The sequence below is a fragment of the Pygocentrus nattereri genome, chromosome 3 (assembly GCF_015220715.1).
Source record: "Pygocentrus nattereri isolate fPygNat1 chromosome 3, fPygNat1.pri, whole genome shotgun sequence".
Taxonomy (NCBI): Eukaryota; Metazoa; Chordata; class Actinopteri; order Characiformes; family Serrasalmidae; genus Pygocentrus; species Pygocentrus nattereri.
The window spans coordinates 36,471,176-36,491,027 of record NC_051213.1 but is presented as its reverse complement, the minus strand read 5'-3'; the positions used below and the strand labels follow the sequence as shown (position 1 = coordinate 36,491,027).

Genomic DNA, 19,852 nt, shown 5'->3' with positions numbered 1-19,852 from the left:
ATCAAAAAAAAAAAAAAAAGAATCAGGGACTTTTTGCTATTCAAATACTTGCTTAGAAGATTTTTTAGCAGAATTCCACTCACAACCTATCCTAAAGCATAGGATATTCCAATAAGTATTTTTCGTTTTTATCATGTAACCATGAACATTTCATTAATGTTAACATTAACATTAAATGACGAAGCATATATTGACCTTTTGTCCTTTTGTCCACTTTAGTTTAAAGTTTATAAAACATATATCTTATATGTTAGTGAGGATGCCTGGTAGCAGTTATGAAATCTAACAAGCAATTCACTGTTGGCTTCAAGGCCAGAGGCTCTCAGAATTGAACACTCAGGATGAAAACACTCATACGAGCATGCCATCTCACTGAAGGGTTTTAATACCACATAGAACCTGATGTCATTCTCCTCGAGAAGATGTGTGCATTGTGCAAAACATATAGCTTGTGCCATGAAGGCGAAGCAGAGATTTTGTAACAAAGTATCAGCTGTGGTTACAAGCGCAACAGGCTTTTACTTGTAGTCCGTCAAACCTCTGTAACTCGAGATTTCACATAGATTCTGATTTGAGTCGGAGTTCCATGAAAATAAAAGCTTTAAAAACACAAGCAAAGCCAACTGCTTTGATCAATTGCTATTGATCAAATAACATCTCTAGAATCTTTATAAAGTATTTTTAATTATGTTTATACCTCTTTTAAAAGAACCGAAGCAGTAGTAGTAGACCTCCAGACTACAATGTATTGAAAAAATAAAAATAAACTTAATTAACACTATAAACGTTATCACCGTCAAATTGATGAGCACACCGAAACAAGCCAGTCATCAATTATATTTCACACAAGAGTTCTGCCTACTCAATAAGTGTAAATCATGTGCAAGTTAACAGGATATGCTGCCTGGAGAGCATTTACAAAAACCTCATTTTTTTCTGTGAATGGAAACATCATTTTTGTGTGCATGTGAGGCCAAAACGCAGAACAAAAACACTACTTCACAAAAATATCTGGATATGTTTGGACGGGGCCTCAGTTACAATTCACTTCAGCATTCCCAAATGAACACAAAACCTTATACACACGGCTAGATTTATCACAATGGAGGCCCAGTCACCCCTTTCTTTTTGACCCCAAAGGCCTATGCTTGGTCACTCTGCCAATTAAAGCACATACCACCACCTGATTTTCTCTTTGTGAGAAGAGAACTCCTACCAAGCAAAGTCTTTCACACAATTCACTGAATGAACAGCACACTGCTCTAGTCATCAAGGGATCTGTGGTTAGAAATGGTTAGAACCTTCCCAGAAGACAGCACAGCGGAAACTGTAATATGTCAAACAACAGAGAATATAACACAATGAACACGCTTAAACCGTGGTCATAACCCATGTCTACCAAAACTCTTTTGCTTGGTTGAAGCCTTCAGGGAACTGCTAAGCACTTGTAGAAGAGATTTTGTCGTCACCTTTTCTGACCTTTTGGATTGTGGGAAATCCCCTATGGCAAGTTAACCCTGCTCAGCACATAACACAGGCTGACACCAAGGTTACCACACCACACACTATCTGTCACTAAGCGCTCGTCAAAAGTGCGTGGGGCAGGACAGTGGATACAACTCTGAAGTCAAAACAAGACTCAGACTTTACTGAACAGCATCTTTTGTGGAAGACCTATAGAGTATGACAATTCCTCATCATCTACAGTACCATAACCTCTTCACAATGCTTCCTTTAGCCCATTGTAAGTTACATCAAGCATGAGGTACAGATAATAACTCAACAGGACAATATATGTCCTTTCAGTGGGCATGTATGCAACTATGAGGATGCTAATGAACCCATCATGGGCTTGGTGGCTGAGTCACTGGTGCTGGTCTGTAAAATACATACAAATGAAACAGCTGGAATCCTCCTACACCAGTAAGAACATGTCTGAGTGGAAATCCCTCCAGGCAGGAGAAAGCTGACACATTATAGACTAAAGCTCTTTTCGAGACAGGACCATTTCAGGACATAAAACATTACAGGGTCAAAGGAATGACCCTGTAATGAAAATCAAATAGTACAGTCAAATTAAGTCTAACAGTGAGCTTTAATTATTCACAAAAGAAGTTTTCATTTATGGCACACATCCAGGTGTTAAAATATCCAAATTCAAACAAAGATGAAAAAAAACACACATACGCTGCGCTGTGAAAACGCAAAGCCCATACTGCACCCTTACATAAAGCCACTCCATTTGAACACTGAAACTGAAGACTCCTTCATCAGAAATTCCTTCATCCTACCTTTGTGGTTGAAGATTCCCTCCATCTCCATGCTGCTGCGGGAGTGGGCAATGCACAGCATGGCACTTGGCACTAAGCCTTCCTGGGCAGGTGAGCGGTCAGTGGTGCGCACCAGGCACCACTCTGGCTTGTCCTGTGGCCTCTCCAGCAGCTCCACAGTCTGACCTCGCCTCACAGTCAACTCTGAGCCATTACTGGCCATGAAGTCATGGATGACCACTGTCAGTTCACAACCACCAGACAGCTGTGGACAAGGGAAAGATGCATCACTAGTTAAAGATCACTGAACAAGAAGAAATTCTAGTTAGATTGTCAACTGCTATGCACATCTGTAGGCCAAAAAGCTCAGTTTAGGGATGTTCACTTGAAAAGAAATATAAATAAAAAAGCAGTACTAACTGAAAAAGAATACTGTATGTATTGTATGGATATGTAAGAACGTAATTATTGTTATTCGCAATATTGGATATCAACGCTGATATCACAGAAAGCTGAAATATGCAAACGAACCATCAAAACAATAACAATCGTGACTGTGTATTGTGAGCATCCTAACCAATCTCAGCACAAGATGCTTCTGCGGGTGTTTTGATGAATCACATCATTCATGCAATACCATTAAATTACCTTGCAAGCTCACCTTTAGCCATCACTGATTTATCAATGCATTCATAACGTATTTCAAGCTGTATTGTAATATGTAGCAACATAATCGCAATTTTACTATTTTGTCCTTGTTGTGTAGCCACTATGATGTTATTTTAAAGCATTATTCATTTGATTGAACACTAATCCATAGCAATAAAAATACAATAAATTAACAGACACAGACACAAACAGTGGCAAGAGTTTGTGGTCAAAGTTTCCATCCAACTGTCAATCACATACCCACTGATAGTGTGGCATAGCCAGGGAGCACAGCAGCTGTGCTACTGACCCTGAGCTTTTGCACGCCATGTCCCTCAGCAAGTCCACACTGAATGAGCGAAACAGCAAAATGCTCCAAGTCAAAGCCTCATAGTTCTAATGACAACTGCTGGGTCCTTGAGGCACAGCGACGGAAAGCTAAACGCAAAGGAGCCAAGCCTTCCTCTCCGTCCCTATCGTCAGTTATCGTTCCCCTGATCCTTCGGAACTCAGTTGAGCTGCAGAGGCAGGCGGTTGGAGGCTGCTGACACATCGCGGTGTCGCCGCGGCGACAGCGTCACTCATGTTCAGAAGGCGCTAGGGCTGTAGGAAGGGGGAGAGAGGGAGCGGAGGCGGAGGCACATGGAGCCCACAGAGCTGTTTTAAAGGAGCAGGAGGCTAATTAAAATGCCGCAGCGGGGAAGCGCACGGCGGGCTCTGACCTTCTCACCTCGGTGTGGACTGAGAGTGCTCTGTGTGTGCTGACTGGCACAAGACAGACGGAGGCATTGTGAAGAGGCCGGCTGGGATACACCAGTCAATTTAGAGAGAATGATTTCCTCTGAGCTGAGTGTGAGCGTGTGGTGGGAAGCTTGCAATAGCAAGTTTCTCTCCTATGAAAATATTACACTATATATGTACGTATTATGCAGTACTGTGTAAAAGTCAGTGACTACCTTTCATTTCATAATTTTTCATTCAAAATGGCCACAATTTATTCCTTTTTCAGCAGATAAGACATGTGATAATCCACCTGCATAAAGTCAAAGGAAAATAAGTGTAAAGATAAGAGTTTCCAAAACTGGAGCACAAAAAAATATCAAAATATACAAAGAAAATCGAAGACCACCAAAACGGTCAGCATCAGATAAACTGTGCTTTCATTTTTGAGAGAGGGGAGAAACTCAAGCTCTACTCTTGCTTCAGATCTGAAAAAATCCACAGGTATTTCTGTCCATTCTTCCACTGTGAGAAGAAAACTCAACACTATCTAGTTTGAAAAGATGTGTAGCTGTTGAGAAGCTGTTACTGAGAAAAGGAAACAGACAAAAAAGAAGACAAATCAAAGCAAACAAAGAAGCTGCTGATGTTCTCAGAACAGCCGACTTCTAAGACTGAACTCTGGAGGTATGAAAAAATATCCCAGCAGATTTCTTTGAAAAATTGAAAGCAAGTCTTTGAAAAACAATGGACTGAAAAGTTTGATGTTCCATTTAGTAGCTGAGGCTTCTGAGTATTTGTTGTTTATTATGTTTTCTGATTTTTCCTCACACTGAAAAATAAATAACGTGTGCTCAGTGGCCATTTTTACAAAAAAATCTAATGAAAGGTGGTCTCTGACTTTTGCACAGTACTGTATTTTGCCAGTAAATCCCAAAATATTAACACACATTGTTCATTTCATTTACATTTTTGATTTTTTATTTACACCCTTTGAAATTGCTAGCTGCCCTTTACGCTGCTGACAAATGCACCAATAAAAATTGTGTAAAATTGTTTTGTAATAATTCCTGCTACATTAATGTACATTACAGTTAAGATGTGAGGTTTTGTTATGACAGTGGTTATATATTGATGTATATCCAATGTATTACTCTCTATAGAAGGCTCTGTAGAACTTGTACGTGTGTATAAGTGTGTCTGCATACGGAAGTGTATGTTTTAGGATCTTTGTGCTATATACCTAGGCAGAGTATGTGTGTGTGGTCGAAGGACTGTGATGGGGATCAGTGAGAAAAACAAGGCTGTGGGAGAGCAGAGCCGAGAAAGAGTGTGGGAGGAGAAACGTCTGTGCTGTTAAGAGAAACTCCTGCAACCTTGCCAGCTCTGTCTTCACCATCTCCCGTGACTAGCCTACTGGAGTTTATTACATTACAAGCACATGACAGTTTCTAGATGCAGGAATCCTCACCAAAACAAACTTCAAAATACAGGACTGATCAGTCTTTAACAACCCTACAGCACAGGGCATGAGTCAATGATAGCGCTGAAAACTGCTGATAGACTGCATTGCAGGGGATGCAGTCTCACTTCCTGCTCTAAAATGCAGGGGTGTAGCTAAAATAAGTTTTTTTATAAATTGGAATGGCCAAGTCAAAGTCCTGACCTAAATCCCATCGAAATGTTGTGGAAGGACCTGCAGCGAGCACTTAATGTGAGGAAACCCACCAACATCCCAGAGATGAAGCTGTTCTGTACAAAGGAATGGGCTAAAATTCCTCCAAGCCGGTGTGCAGGACGGATCAACAGTTACTGGAAACGTTTAGTTGCAGTTATTGCTGCACAGGGGGGGCCACACCAGATACTGAAGGCAAACTGTGCCTAATTGTGTTATTGTCCCTCCCTGGTGTCATGTGACTCGTTAGAGTTATAAGGTTCCAGGCGTGAATGGGGAGCAGGGCTGTTAAATTTGATGTTTTGAATAAAATTCTCTCATATTGGCCACTGGATATTCAACATGGAACCTCATGGCAAAGAACTTTCTGAGGATGTGAGAAATAGAATTGTTGCTCCAAGAGCTCCAAGAGCTTCTTTTCCAGGACAGGTTCTACTTGGAACAGGCCTTGCCAGGGGTGAGATGCATGAGTGCTGCCAGCATTGCTGCAGAGGCTGAAGAAGTGGAAGGTGAGCATGTCAGTGCTCAGACCATACGCTGCACAATGCATCAACTTGGTCTGCACGGCCATCGTCCCAGAAGGAAGCCTCTTCTGAAGCTGACGCACAAGAAAGCTCGGAAACAGTTTGCTGAAGACAAGCAGTCCAAGAACATGGATTACTGGAACCATGTCCTGTGGTCTGATGAGACCAAGATAAACTTGTTTGGCTCAGATGGTGTCTAGCATCTGTGGCAGTGCCCTAGTGAGGAGTACCAAGACAACTGTCTTTTGCCTAAAGTCAAGCATGGTGGTGGTAGCATCATGGTCGTGGTCTGTATGAGTGCTGCCGGCACTGGGGAGCTGTGGTTCATTGTGGGAAACATGAATTCCAACATATACTGTGACACTCTGAAGCAGAGCATGATCCCCTACCTTCGGAAAGTGCGCTGCATAGCAGTTTTCCAACATGATAACAACCCCAAGCACAAGATGACAACTGCCTTGCTGAGGAAGCTGAAGGTGAAGGTGATGGACTGGCCAAGTATGTCTCCAGACCTAAACCCAATTGAACACCTGTAGGGCATCCTCAAGCGGAAGGAGGAGGAGTGCAAGGTGTCTGACATCCACCACCCCCGTGATGTCATCATGGAGAATTCCAATAGCAACCTGTGCAGCTCTGGTGAATTCCATGCCCAAGAGGGTTCAGGCAGTACTAGATAATAATGATGGTCACACAAAATATTGACACTAAGCACAATTTGAACATGTTCACTGTGAGGTGTACTCACTTGTGTTGCCTATTTAGACATTAATGGCTGTGTGTTATTTTCAGAGGACAGTAAATCTGTACTGCTATATAAGCTGTACACTGACTACTTTAAATTATATCCAAGTTTCACGTCTATAGTGTTGTCCCATGAAAAGATATAATGGTAGTAGCATGGTAGAATAAAATAAAATACTTGTATACTCACTTTTGTGAGATACAGTGTGTGTGTGTGTATATGTATGTATATATATATATATATATACATACACACACACACACACACACACACACATATATATGTATATATATATATATATATATATATATATATATATATATATATATATATAGAGAGAGAGAGAGAGAGAGAGAGAGAGTTATTGCCAAAAGAATTCACTCACCATCCAAATTGCATTGTGCACAACCAGAAAATGGATACTTTGGTCAGATATTTGGTCAGACTCTGAAGATGAGACTACATTAAATTCCCAAACTGTCAGTTGGTCTGTGTAAGGAGCTGGAGAATGAACTGCTGGTTGTGCAGTGAGTGAGTGGAGTTTGTTACTCTGATGTAACAACAAACTGCTTGTTAAGGAACTATAATTTGGCAGAAGGAATCGCTAACATTAAAACATATTAAATGCCACATTCATGGGCCAATTTATTTTATTACTTTATTTATTTGGTTGGTCCAGATGACATAGCTGTGGAGGTATGGAGATGTTTAGGAGAGAAGGCAGTGGACTTTTTACCAGGTTGTTTAACAAAATCCTGGAGAGTGAGAGGATGCCTAATAAAGTTTTGTGGTAAAAAAAAACAAAAAAACAACAACAACAAAATAATTCCCAGCAGCCCGCTAATGGTACCCACACAGCCTACGGAGAGAAAACCACTCACTACGAGTAAAAAAAGTGTGTTGATTCCAGAGAAAATACAGAATTATGACATCTGCAATGTTAAATGACATGCTGTAGACATATATAGCCACACCCCAACAAGCTTTACAGGGTCAGGAATAAAACAGCTCAATATCTCCAGAATCACACAGCAAAATCTCATAATTTCAGATGGCTGGAAAATACCTACAGCAAAAACCACCAAACCAAGAACAAAATTAGCTTAAAAGTTTCTGAGAGAAAAACAGCGGTTTTATTTTCTCTGGTTGAAGCAGGCCTCACTGTGGTGTTACTACATTACCTGCCGAGCTGAAATGGGTTACTGGAGAAGTGCTGAGAATATCTACTAAGAGTTGTAAACTCAGGCAGTGTTTGCAACTGTATATGTTTGTAGCACCTATGATGCTGACCATCACGGTGTACAACAATCTGACACTGTACAGCCTGGTGTTGTGTTTGAAGTGACCGGTCGGGTTTCTTGCAGCAGGTGGACTGAGTGTGTTTGTGTGAATAGGCGACAGGTTGCGCACTCACCTTGTCACTGTCCAGGGTGTTTTGGGAGGTGCGGGAGGCAATGGAGATCGTGTCCGGTTGGCTGCTTGCGTCACCCTGACTGTCGAGGTCCTCACCCTCTCTGTGATCAGTTAAGACAAGTCTCAATCAAAAAGCGCAAGCACACACAACAGTTTAAAGTTCAAACAAAAAGAAGCCTGTGATCTGCATACTTATCAGGGTGAGGGAAAGCGGACAGAGATTAAGTCTGCATGATGTATCCATTGTCCAGCATTATCACAGTAATAACCTTTGCAATGCTGATTTGCTGAGGGCTGCAGTATGAAAATACAACCTCTAATCAACCACTTACTTACTTCCTTATTCATTCATTCATTCATTAGCATCCACCTTGATCAAGTCTCAGACAAGCCATGTGAGTTTTTCTGTGGTTGAGTAAATATTATGACCAAATAAATAAATTAATAAATAAATGTTAATAATTTTGGCTAACAAATTCCACATCCCAGCAAAGGTTAACTAGTGTGTTTTGAAAGGAATTGTCCAGCAAAAAATCTAATACACGCAACAGTTGTGCCAAAACTGGCATGTGAACTCTAAGTTGCCTTTGAGGTTAAAAATTTCAAGATTTTTTTTAATAAACTGAAACAAAAGAAATAGGAAACTTGTAATCTGTGGTGCATCCACATGTGTGATGTGTATGCATGTGAAGGGAAGTCAAAATTCAGCACAAGTGGCTGCCTACTGTATTCAGCTCCATGGTAAGGTTGGTTTATTTTTATAGGTGACAGTAAGTCACACTGTACTCTAAACCACACTGGCAAGTCTGCATGACCATAATGAATACATGGTTGTGGTTTCAGAAAGGTGAGAGAAATTTGGGGATGCATTTACGAAAAAGATTTTGGTGTCTACTGATGTCTAATGTTTGTTGGCAACGTCAGCCTTTTAGTTCCAGCTCTTAACAAAGAAGCAAAATTTACTGACCAAAACATGCCTTGGCTGATTGACTACAACTGGGTAGAAAAGTGTAAAACTGTGATACTTAGATTTTTTTTTTTTTGACCACACCATTTCTTTAATATATTCCAAGGAACATCACAGCTCCAATATTATCATAATTAGGTATGCCAAGTACTTGTTTAAATGTAAACTGATTTTTAAAAAAATAATCAATTACCATGTACCTTTGGATGTGTTGGCAGTGATAAGTTGGCAATTTCCGTCATGCATGTTTTAAATTCTCCTACTGCTTTCACTCACACTTAGAAATGGCCTGATGGACAAATCAGTTATTATGTATGCTTTGTTACTGTTCCGTTAAGTAGAGCCCTTTCATAAAACTGTTTACTTCATTAATCGTCAAAGTATTCATCAGATGAGTTGAGTACCACTATAATCAATATCGACAGCCCTAATGGCAACATATTTTGTCCCTATTGCGCAGCGTGAAATGAGACAGCACGAGCTGACGTACCGTCTGCCCTTGAGTTTGCTGGCAGTGGCTTTGGGGATGTGGATGGGCTCTTTGAGCGCGCCCCGCAGGTGAATGGTACGCTCCTGAATCACCTCCCGTACATTCTTAATCCACTCCTGCTTATTCTCTAAACTGGAAGCCTGCGGAGAAGATGAACAAGCAAACAAACACACAAAGTCACACTGTTCCTTGGATTCGGCTCCTTCCAACACTCACATTTTGGATATGTGTGTGTGCAGAGCATGTTTGGATGTGTGAATCTGTACACACTTAGCATATGACTCATCAGTCTTGCCTTTCTAAACCTCAGTAACTCTTATCCAAGGTCTGCAGTTACATAAGAGTCCAAATAAGATGGTCAAATCTTATGAAATCGCTCATTTACACAATAGCATGACTCATAACAGGGAAAGAAACAGTGGTTTAAGCACATTAAATGTATCTTTAAATCCCTCAATATGTAAGACAATCCATCGTCCTGTAGCTCATGAGATGCCTTTTTGGCAAACACAAAAGGAGAGGTGGAATTTCTGAGCTTACTTTTAGAATAAACATAAAAAATTTAAGGATGTATTCAGCCTTGCTCATTAAGGACAACATCTAATGTCTTTAATGCACTTTTGTACAAATACGTATACATATAATTCATTTTATTTATATATATATATATATATATATATGGCAGGGTAACGGGGGGGGGGTAGGCAACGAATTTTCTTTCTTCACAATGAAGTGTAATCACTGATAGAGGTCTCGATTTCACTTACAAATATAAAAACATTACATTTGTAGCGCTGTACTTTGAGCTTTACAAACTGAACTGTCTGCTAGTCTAGCTTATTTCCTCTAACTTTGTGTAGGTTTAGGCATTCTCTAAAGGGCTCTAACTGTAGCAGAGGTCTTGGGGAGTCCCCTGGTGGAAAGGTCTATAAAGGTCTATGAGGTGACATATGCACTGTCGCATATTGAAGCATTTTCCACAAGTATTAGTTTTTTTTCTTAAAGCAGGAGTCTTCATGTCTGTCACATAAATGACTTTTACACTTCAGGCCAGTGAACACCGGATGCGTCACAGTGCTCCCAAAAATATGAAACCTTGTTTTTAATGAAGGTGCGCACATGGGTGCTGACATTCGGTGTTGACGCATGTTGACACTCAGTTACATCGAGCACTGGGCCATTTTGACATTTTGTCATTGCTGCACTAAGTTAGAATGTAAGCCAGAATGTAACCGCAAAAAGCACAGATGATTTACAGAAAGACCATCAAAACCTTTTAGATGAAAAGATAAATGTTAATAGTTACATCAGCCAATGATACAGCCTCATCTTTTTTACCTCTTTACACTTGAAAACAGTTTGTGCAGAGTTAACTAACTGTTACTAAGAGTGAAATACATCAATTGTGTTTGATTCCATTACATTTATATGAAAGGAGTGTAAAATTAACTTGAACAGTATTCTGGTGGCATATAGCTGCGTTTTATGCTGTATCTGCTACACAATGTTGCATGGCTGGCCGGTCTACGGTGGACTTTAGAAGCTAGCAGGTACAAAGACCTACTTTTTTCTTAGCTAATTAGTAATCAGCAGGCAGGTTTGGTGGATCCTAGAAGAAGCAACCCAAATTACAATTCAGTTTACTGGACAAATGGGTAAAATTCTGTTCATATGTTGGTTGTTGCTTAAAAACACAGGAAAGTATGAGCATCAACTATCACATGATCTCCAACAGCCTAAAATGGTATTACTCTTTGCCATCAAAATCATGTTTTTGGAATATGGCATTGTTCACTTGAAGTCTAAGGTATCTGAGTTTTTCCAGCAGTTTGAGACGTGCTTGAGGTTTAATGTACATTGCACGGGTACATTGTGAATTCAGGCTCGGCACGTTTATCCAGAAGGAAGAATCTCATGCTAAACACTTTTTGTAATCTGAAGATTGTGAGGACAGTGCTTTTGTCCTGAAATTTCCAAGTTCAGTTCTGAACCCAATTCTTACCCTGATCTTCCATTTTCTCTCTATACTAAACTCATTCTCTACATGTTAAACGCATACACAGATATAGTTTAGCTTTAAAGTAAATGGATGCTGTTCTTAAGGGTGTCATGTTCCACATTCATTGATTGAATAAAGTATTTCAGCCTGAAAGCTGTCACACACCTTCAGGACAATCTTGTTGTCTGAGGTAGGCGTGCGTCCAACCCAGAGTGCAAATTTGCAGGGGTCTCCTTCCACATGCTCTGTTACTCCCAGCTCAGAGGTCTACAGAAAAAGAGAAAGAGGAAGAGGAAGCTATCACTGGCATTTGACCCTCTACCACCTTGCTGGTGTACAGTTAGAGACTGTAGTCCTTAGCCATTCTCAAGTTCTTCAATAGTGGTCAGTTTCTGAGCACACAGCTGCTTTTGGCTGGACATTTTTGGGTGGCAGTGCACTCTCAACCTAGCATTGACACAGACATGTGCAAAAATGGGGTCTCCAGGACTGGGATTGAAAACCACTGATCTATGGTGTCAAATGTCTTTGTTGATTAGAAATACTGCACTGAAAATATAAGAGAAATTCTAACTTTTTTCAAGAAATTAAAACAATTTTTAATCAATTTTTCAAGAAAAGAATAATCTGCCATACCATCAGCTTGCTTTTGTAGAGGTACTTGCTCCGGCCGTTGGAGTCTTTGACATCCTTGCTGAAGATCAGAGACATCTCAAAGAGGAACAGGTGGCGGTCTCTGCCTTTACGGATCAGGGTCTTTGGGTCCCACACCTGGAAAGACTCCTGTAGGATCAACTCCCCCTGAGACTCAATATTCTCATCAAACCCTGTAGCAGAAAAAGAGCCAGAGAGAGAGAGAGAGAGAGAGAGAGAGATGTAAGGGTGGAACTGACTGATTTTGCCTCATATGATGCCAGGGTAGGTGTTATTGTGTGTGTATCAGTGTATGATCGTGTCATACTGACCTTCTAGCATGCTGAGGTGCATGGCATCATTGGCTTTCTTGGGGACACTAAGCATGACCTCCAGACCATCTTTTATCTCACCTTTACCTTCCTCACAACATGTCAACAGCTCCTACACAAACACAGGGCATCGTAGGTACATGAGAAGTCAAAATAAAAATTCTGAATCATAAAACATGGGGGTGTAGGAGCCCATCCCAGTGGCCAATGGATGGAAGGCAGGAAACACCCTGGACAGGCCGCCAATCAATCACAGGGCAGACACTCATTCATACACGTTGGAGGAAACTTGGACTTGTGTTGTTTAAGTGTTCCCTTTATTTTTTTGAGCAGTGTATAACATTCACCTGAAACTAGTGTGTTATTGTGGTTAAACTAAAGAAAGTGAAAGTTGGTGAAAGAACAAGTTTTAAACTTTTTTTGACAGTAAGCTGATAATGCTTTAAAAGTTAAAGAAATTACACACACACACACACACACACACACACACACACACATATATATATATACATATATATTCATTTATATATAAATGAAGTGACACAGTTTCAAGATAGTAAGAATTCTCCCATTCAATCCTATGGAAAAAAAGATCATGAACAAATGCTGTTCAAACATTAGGGGTATAGGGATAGAGGTCCTACAATCCTGCAAAGTTTTGTGGTTCCAGCTCAAAAGCTGTAGGTGGAGCAGCATTGCAACTTTTTGACTGTAGAGTAATAACATGAACAAAACTAAGAACTGCAGGTTGGCTTTTTACTATCACTGGGGTCTGTTACCGTGGTAACTGTTAACTTTTAGCTGACACAGGCCTTTGAGAGTCTGATAATGTTTGTGATGTCTTCAAGAGGGAAGTGTGTATTGTTGATGACGGCCAAGGCTGGACCCCCCCACACAGAGCTCTGTCACCTCTGCTGGCCCACCCACCTTGAGGAGCAGCTGGTACTTGGTGATTCTCTGCACAGGTTTAATAAGATAGGAGGAGATGGAGTTGGCCAGCCTGTGCCTCTGCTGGATCTCCTACATACACACAAACAACAAATGTTCATGTCAGTATAAAAAGAAGTGCGCAGATACAGGACAATATCAAACATGGCAGGCGAGGAGAGCAATGGAAGGACGTGCTGTCTGTAGCTCAGCATGTGTGGAGGATGCAGTGGCTGTAGAGGAAGAAGCTGTAGGTGAGTCTGAGACAGTGCAGCAATGATGTACACAGCCCTATCGTTTTCTTTAGTATTATATAAGCTGTGGCAACAGCAGTAAAAGAACGGCAGCAGCACTGTGTGAGTTCTGCTGAGGAGATGAAAGCCAAGGTGACTTCCTCTCAGCACACAGATCAACCAAATAAAACAGATTAAACTGTCTGACCAGCCACTGGACCAACACCCCCACACTGCATTAACGCCTCTGGACACCAAACACAAAGTCAGAGCTGGGATTTAATCCTTAGAATTGGTGTTTACTCACGTGATGAAAATCCATGTGGTAATTGCAGTCATGCCCAAAGGTTCAGGCATCCTTGGTCATGTTACATACAAATTCTAAGTGAAATTAGACTAACACATGCTCTGCAGAGAACGTCTCTGCACATTTAATGCACATTAACTGTTTATTTGCTGAATTTAACATATGAAGAAAAGATAAAAGTTTAAATATAATTTGTGCAAATATTATGGCACACTTATCTCATGTAAAATGCAGCAAATAAATACAAATTGTGTCCTAAAATTTGCAAAATGTTTAGTTTTTTTTCTCTGTAGAGGAAGCTACTTTATTTTTACTTTATTTATTAACTTTAGTTATTAACAAAAGTTTGTAATTTTACCAGGGGTTTAAACCTTCACACATGACTGTGTATTAATATTACATTTATATTTAATTATGTTCAGAGACATATTCACTGGTTCAAACATGGATGGGATGGCTTGTAACGTTTAACATGGTGTTTGCTGATATCAGGCTCTGCAAAAAAAAAGACCCAATCGGTTTGCAGGCAAGCAGGAAAAACCCTCACACTGCCAAGATGGACAGAGTGGGCAGACTTTCCTATAAGGACCTTGTTGTTTCTCACTTCTGTTAGATTAGGTAGACTTTTGACCGTGATCTCTCATATTTTGAAGTTACAGTCTTGATCAGTAGAAATACAGCTTCCTTTAAATTTTTATCATTTTTACACTAAAACAAACTAAAAAAACTCTGAAGTTTGTAAAGTTTGCAGAATGTAAAGAAAATTCAATATGTAACAAAATAATGTAAATATAAAATTACATTTAAATCATTATGCAAAGTAAATCCGACGAATATCAAACAACAGTCCGGTCAACTCTAGCCAGCTCCTTATCAGATCGACACATTAACTTCAGCTCTTTATTATTGTACAAGAACAGACTGATATTTTTCACACTTACGTCAAAGTAAGGGCCTGCGTGATCCAGTATGAGCTGAGTAGAATCCGGCTTGTTCTTACAGTAGTTCACATACATTTGGAATTTATCGGCCTGGAAAACAGAAAGAGTGACATGAGAATGATGTGGCACCCAAATAGCATCTGGTAAACAGTGGTCCTGAAAAACTGACCAGATGAATTGGGTCCATGTTTTAGAATAACAGAGTACATCAAGATTGTGAATTAGCACATACTGAATTACTACATTCAGAAATATTGGTCATTTACTAAAGAGAGCTACTTATATTCTCAGCTAAGCATTAGACATTAAAGCAGCATGACTGCCCACATTGTTAACAGTTATAAAGTACCACTTCTCTACTTTTAAAGAGATTATAGTCGTAATTACTTTAGATCAGTCAACATTCATACACAGTCATTAACAGTTCACTGTTCTGAGATGGTACATATGCCACTGACATTGAAGCTATCACTCATATCATTAACGTTAACTAATTTATGGCTAAAAACACTCGTATTTCGTAATCATGAAGGAATTAGTATTTTATACCCACACTGAGGTCAAAGCTCTTGTAATTCTGAACTCCAACTTCCCACTTCTGAATTACGTCAAACGCAGCACTAGACACTAATCTTCATGTCAGATGGGTATTCAAGTGTATAAATAAAAATGGATTTTGGAAATATATTCACACATTCATGAACTATTATATTTATTTAAATAACAAAATCTGAGCATTTAAGCCTTTGGATCCAAATGGCTTTAAGATTATAAAGAAGTTGAATGAATTCATGGCTTGTTTCATTCATCATCACTGTTCTGCTTTTTATTTAAATGAAAAGTCAATACCTCATGGAGAACTAGTGGGCACAGCACCCACACTGCACATTAGCATTACTTGCGGGAAGATTTAGCATTTAAAGCAAAAAAGTCTTTTTTGGTGTTATCTGTAGCATTGCCTTAGATGACTTTACACAGCTGTGCCAGTGAGGATACAACTATAGAACAGCAATACAGACTGAAAGAATGCAAAAGAATGTTGTTATAAAGCAAAAACTGAATAAAATATATAGAGAACTGATGAAAAATAAGAGAAACAAGAGGTAATAATTAACAGAAACCCAAACTGAAAAGAACTCTGGGGAACTCTACCCCCAGTGTTACAATACTTATATTAATTAATTCATGGATAAATTAAAACTTTCTGCTTTATGAGTCTACTGAGAACTTCACAGTTGAGGACTGACAATTATATCAGTCAGAAAAGCACCATTTCACCAAATTTTATACTGGTGGAGTATAAACTGAAAAATGAATATGAATATAAAATTATATTGACTAATTACTTACACAAACTACAGCAATGTTCATTTATCATAAATGCTATACAAATGCTACAACAATATTACTGTTCAGTTTGAGAAGCACTGTAATAATCTATTGGCCAAGTTTCGTTATGCGGTGGTGCAGCTCCCACTGACATGACACTCTATCTTTTTTGTTTGGTTTGCTTGGTTTCACACGGGAATGGCTAAAGTTTACCAAATTACCCAAGTAGTTTGTTTAATGGTTAGAGGTTTTAAAGGGATGAAAATAGATAAACAGAAACTATAGATACTTAATGTTAATCATGTTAATGTATATCACAATCAAAGCAATGATAATAAACTTTACTTGATCTTTGCTTCTTACCAATTTTAATTTGACCAATCAGGTTGCTGATGCATGGCTAAAAATGCATTCTGTATGTGTCAAAAATCAAACAAATACCTTCACCATTATTTTACTGCTGGTTTGCCGTTATTAGCATAGTTCATTTGTCAGGCGCAAACTTGAGTACAGGTGGAGTACAGGTGGGTTCACACCTGCCTAAATGGACCAATATAAAGAAAAGGACTGATTGGCCTGCAATAAACCAGCTAAATGAGTCTGACTCATAGATGACTTATTTTGCACCATTAAACGTGCATGCACACTAAGGTAGCAAATATTATTGGTCTGGACTGTTGACATTGTCAAATAGGTCAAACCGGCCACAAATCCAGTTCCAGGTGTTGATGTTCACCTACCCATGTAACGAAGCAGTGGCCAACGTCTTCAGGCAGCTGTTCATACTTCTCCAGCTCTTTCAAGAAAATACTGGTGGTAGAGATGGAGAAATGGAGGGAGTTAAGAGTCTGAACAGAAGAAAAGCAGGAGCAACATGGGTGGAAATCGGACTGTTCATCTGACCAAAGAACATTTTATGGGATCACTGACTTGTGGTGGAACTCATAGAGGTCCTGCATGTTGCCGAAGATGATGTGCTCCTTATTGACGATTCCTGCAGGGATCTCCTCCACTCCACTGGTCATCTCCCAAAGGTACGTCTGTAGCAGTGCATAAAAAATGCTTTCTTCAGTTTCACTATGGTTCTAACACAAACACACATGCCCATTCATGCTCTTTTACAAGCTCAGACATGTAGAATAAATCTACTCTGGCTGGTAGGTCCACCAACGCAGTGTCACTGCTGTGCTGAGAAAGGTTGCGGTGGCTACATGTTTCAACATACAGCAGTATGCAAAATATTGAGGTGCCCCTGATCTTTTTTTTTTTGGGGAGGGGGGGGGCACAAAACACAAAATGTGTCTTCTGAAAAAGTTTCTTTTTCACAAATGTTATGGCAAATTTTATGTTTTATTTGTTAAACTAAAAATTGTGCACTAAATCTTGCAGGAAAATGCCATATTCAATTTCCCAGTTCCCTGTAGATAATGTGTAAAAAATGAGTGTGTACTGCATTAACAAGTTATTGACTTAAACTTGACAGCTAATTAAAAAGAAAACACTAAAACGCTTCATCTTTTGAAACTTCACGCTAGACCATGGGCCATACTCACATCCATGCACTCCCGCAGATCTCTTACATAGGCCTTCTCCGTCTGAATCAGTTCAGCCATTATGAACCTGTATAGGGACACAAGAGCACAATAGAAGACTTTCTGTCAGAATATCTTTAAAAAGCGCTTCAGGGAAGCTGGACTGGTGCGGTCAGTTCTGCCGCCATGAACGAAAAATGAAAATTATAGGTGTCCATGTTTGGCGGACTGTCTTTATGTGGATACAGTAGCGCATCTATTTCAGGACTGCCTGTTGGTGTATATGTGTGTGTGTGTGTGTGTGTCTGTGTGTGTGGTGGGGGAGTGGACATACTCTTTTCTGCGGGCGGATTTGCGCTTCTCCTCATTGAGCTCATGGTTGGCGTCTCGGAGTTTGACCTCTGCTTCAGGGGCGCTGGCCGAGATGATGTCCAGCTGCAAATCTTTGCTCTGAGCATTAAAGTAAAACGTAGTTAGGGGACAAAAGGGACAAGAACTCAAACCACAGCATTCTAAACTTCTCTAAACTTTCCTTTGCTACTTTACTGGCCAAAAACAGTCATCAAAAGAGAACCTGCTTTCTTGGTCATGATGCATAACAGTACACATCATTAACCCCCACACTCCTAAGGGCCTCATATTTGGGCCCACACTCCAGTTCATCACTTAACTATGTCTTTATACATGCGTAGATGTAAACATGCACACGCACAGTCACACACTCACCACCTTGTTGGAGTCGGATGAAATGCCCAGCGCTTTCTCCAGGCAGGAGCGGTATTTCTCCATACGGAGGGAGAAGTCGCGGTAGCGCTTGTCCACTGAGGTGACCCATTTCTTGATCTCGCTGGCATGGGCGTGGCCCTTCTCGCAAAAACCATCCGCCAACTGGATCAGGAGCTTCACCCGTTCTTTGGTTTGCTAGAGAGAGAGAGAGAGAGAGAGAGAGAGAGCGAGAGAGAGAGAGAGTGAGAGAGAGAGAGAGAGAGAGAGAGAGAGAGAGAGAGAAAGAGAGCGAGAGAGAGAGAGAGTGAGAGTGAGAGAGAGAGAGAGAGAGAGAGAGAGAGAGAGAGAGAGAGAAAGAGAGAGAGAGAGAGAGAGAGAGAGAGAGAGAGAGAAAGAGAGAGAGAGAAAGAGAGAGAGAGACAGACTGTGATTTCCCAGTAAAGGAAATTATACCGTATGGTTCGGACTGATGCGCTGACAGATTACAGCTTTGTCCAGTACCTACTCCACAACAAACAAACCTTTCAAAATAACTTGCTAATTTCAGTAGTAAACTAGGGTGAAGACTCTAGATCATAAAGCAACCATGACAGTGAAATTAATTCATAAATAACTTCTCTTTTCATGAGTGAAGTGACACGCTAAAAACTTGCTTAAAGCAAAAAAGATATTAGTGGTCACTTGCTTTTCATGAAATAAATGTATTCACATCAAAATTTAACGTAATTCACCATGAAAAGCAAACATTTCTATAAAAAGTGCTTGGTAATCTGGGCTAAGTGCTGATGCTATTGTCAGGAGGCTGCAAGTTCGAGCCCCAGTGATGCCACAGCCATCCGTGCCTGGGCCTAGAGGTAAATTGTATTGCTCAAATGCTAATCTTTGATGGCTCATAATGTGTAATGGTGATTCTCCCCAAATTCCATTTGGAGAAAAAGCATTGGATAAAAACAAAACATGAGATAATTCTAGCGCCACATAAACATTATAATCATTATTCAAAGAATCAAAATTGAGAAAGTTATTAGTATTGAAATAGACATGGCTGAGCTGCTGTCTTTAATTTAATCAGAAATAAACCTGAGTGTTATTATTTCGGCAAATCTGAGCACAGCTTGTGACTGTGCTGAGTTCTCTACCAAAACTCACGAGGAGACTCATGAGATAATTGGGCTCTTTTGCTCAGGGGAAACATCTGAGCAGCAGGAGACTTAAACCTGCACTATGAAAAGTTTGTTTTGTTAAAACTGAGAGTCATATAATTATGTCAGGAGGAAACAAACATGTTAAAGTAAGATGTGCATGTGCTGCTGTGAGCCTCCCTGTGAGGTCTGAAATAACGTTTTATAATCAGAAATGTCCAGTCAAATTTGAGTTTTATAAATTAAGTTTAATTAAGTTAAAATTTATAAATCTTTATATATTGATGTTACATGCACAGGCT

General features: G+C 39.9%; 1 protein-coding gene across 7 annotated transcripts in view; it reads right to left on the bottom strand.

The window, feature by feature from the left end:
- The window catches only part of triob (trio Rho guanine nucleotide exchange factor b), a 195,610-nt gene that overhangs the window by 47,782 nt on the left and 127,976 nt on the right, over window positions 1–19,852 (bottom strand). For 5 of the 7 annotated variants that reach the window (XM_017700847.2, XM_017700848.2, XM_037536783.1 and 2 more), the window contains 13 exons: window positions 18,409–18,603; window positions 18,017–18,132; window positions 17,704–17,770; window positions 17,081–17,190; window positions 16,891–16,960; window positions 14,822–14,911; window positions 13,341–13,433; window positions 12,414–12,525; window positions 12,085–12,275; window positions 11,614–11,715; window positions 9,450–9,589; window positions 7,994–8,093; window positions 2,292–2,535 (listed from right to left, as the gene is read on the bottom strand). In XM_017700847.2, the coding sequence (XP_017556336.1) occupies window positions 2,292–2,535; window positions 7,994–8,093; window positions 9,450–9,589; window positions 11,614–11,715; window positions 12,085–12,275; window positions 12,414–12,525; window positions 13,341–13,433; window positions 14,822–14,911; window positions 16,891–16,960; window positions 17,081–17,190; window positions 17,704–17,770; window positions 18,017–18,132; window positions 18,409–18,603 (1,630 nt within the window). The remainder of the gene's footprint in view (window positions 1–2,291; window positions 2,536–7,993; window positions 8,094–9,449; window positions 9,590–11,613; window positions 11,716–12,084; window positions 12,276–12,413; window positions 12,526–13,340; window positions 13,434–14,821; window positions 14,912–16,890; window positions 16,961–17,080; window positions 17,191–17,703; window positions 17,771–18,016; window positions 18,133–18,408; window positions 18,604–19,852) is intronic. The other 2 variants (XM_017700849.2, XM_017700854.2) reach the window with 1 other exon arrangement.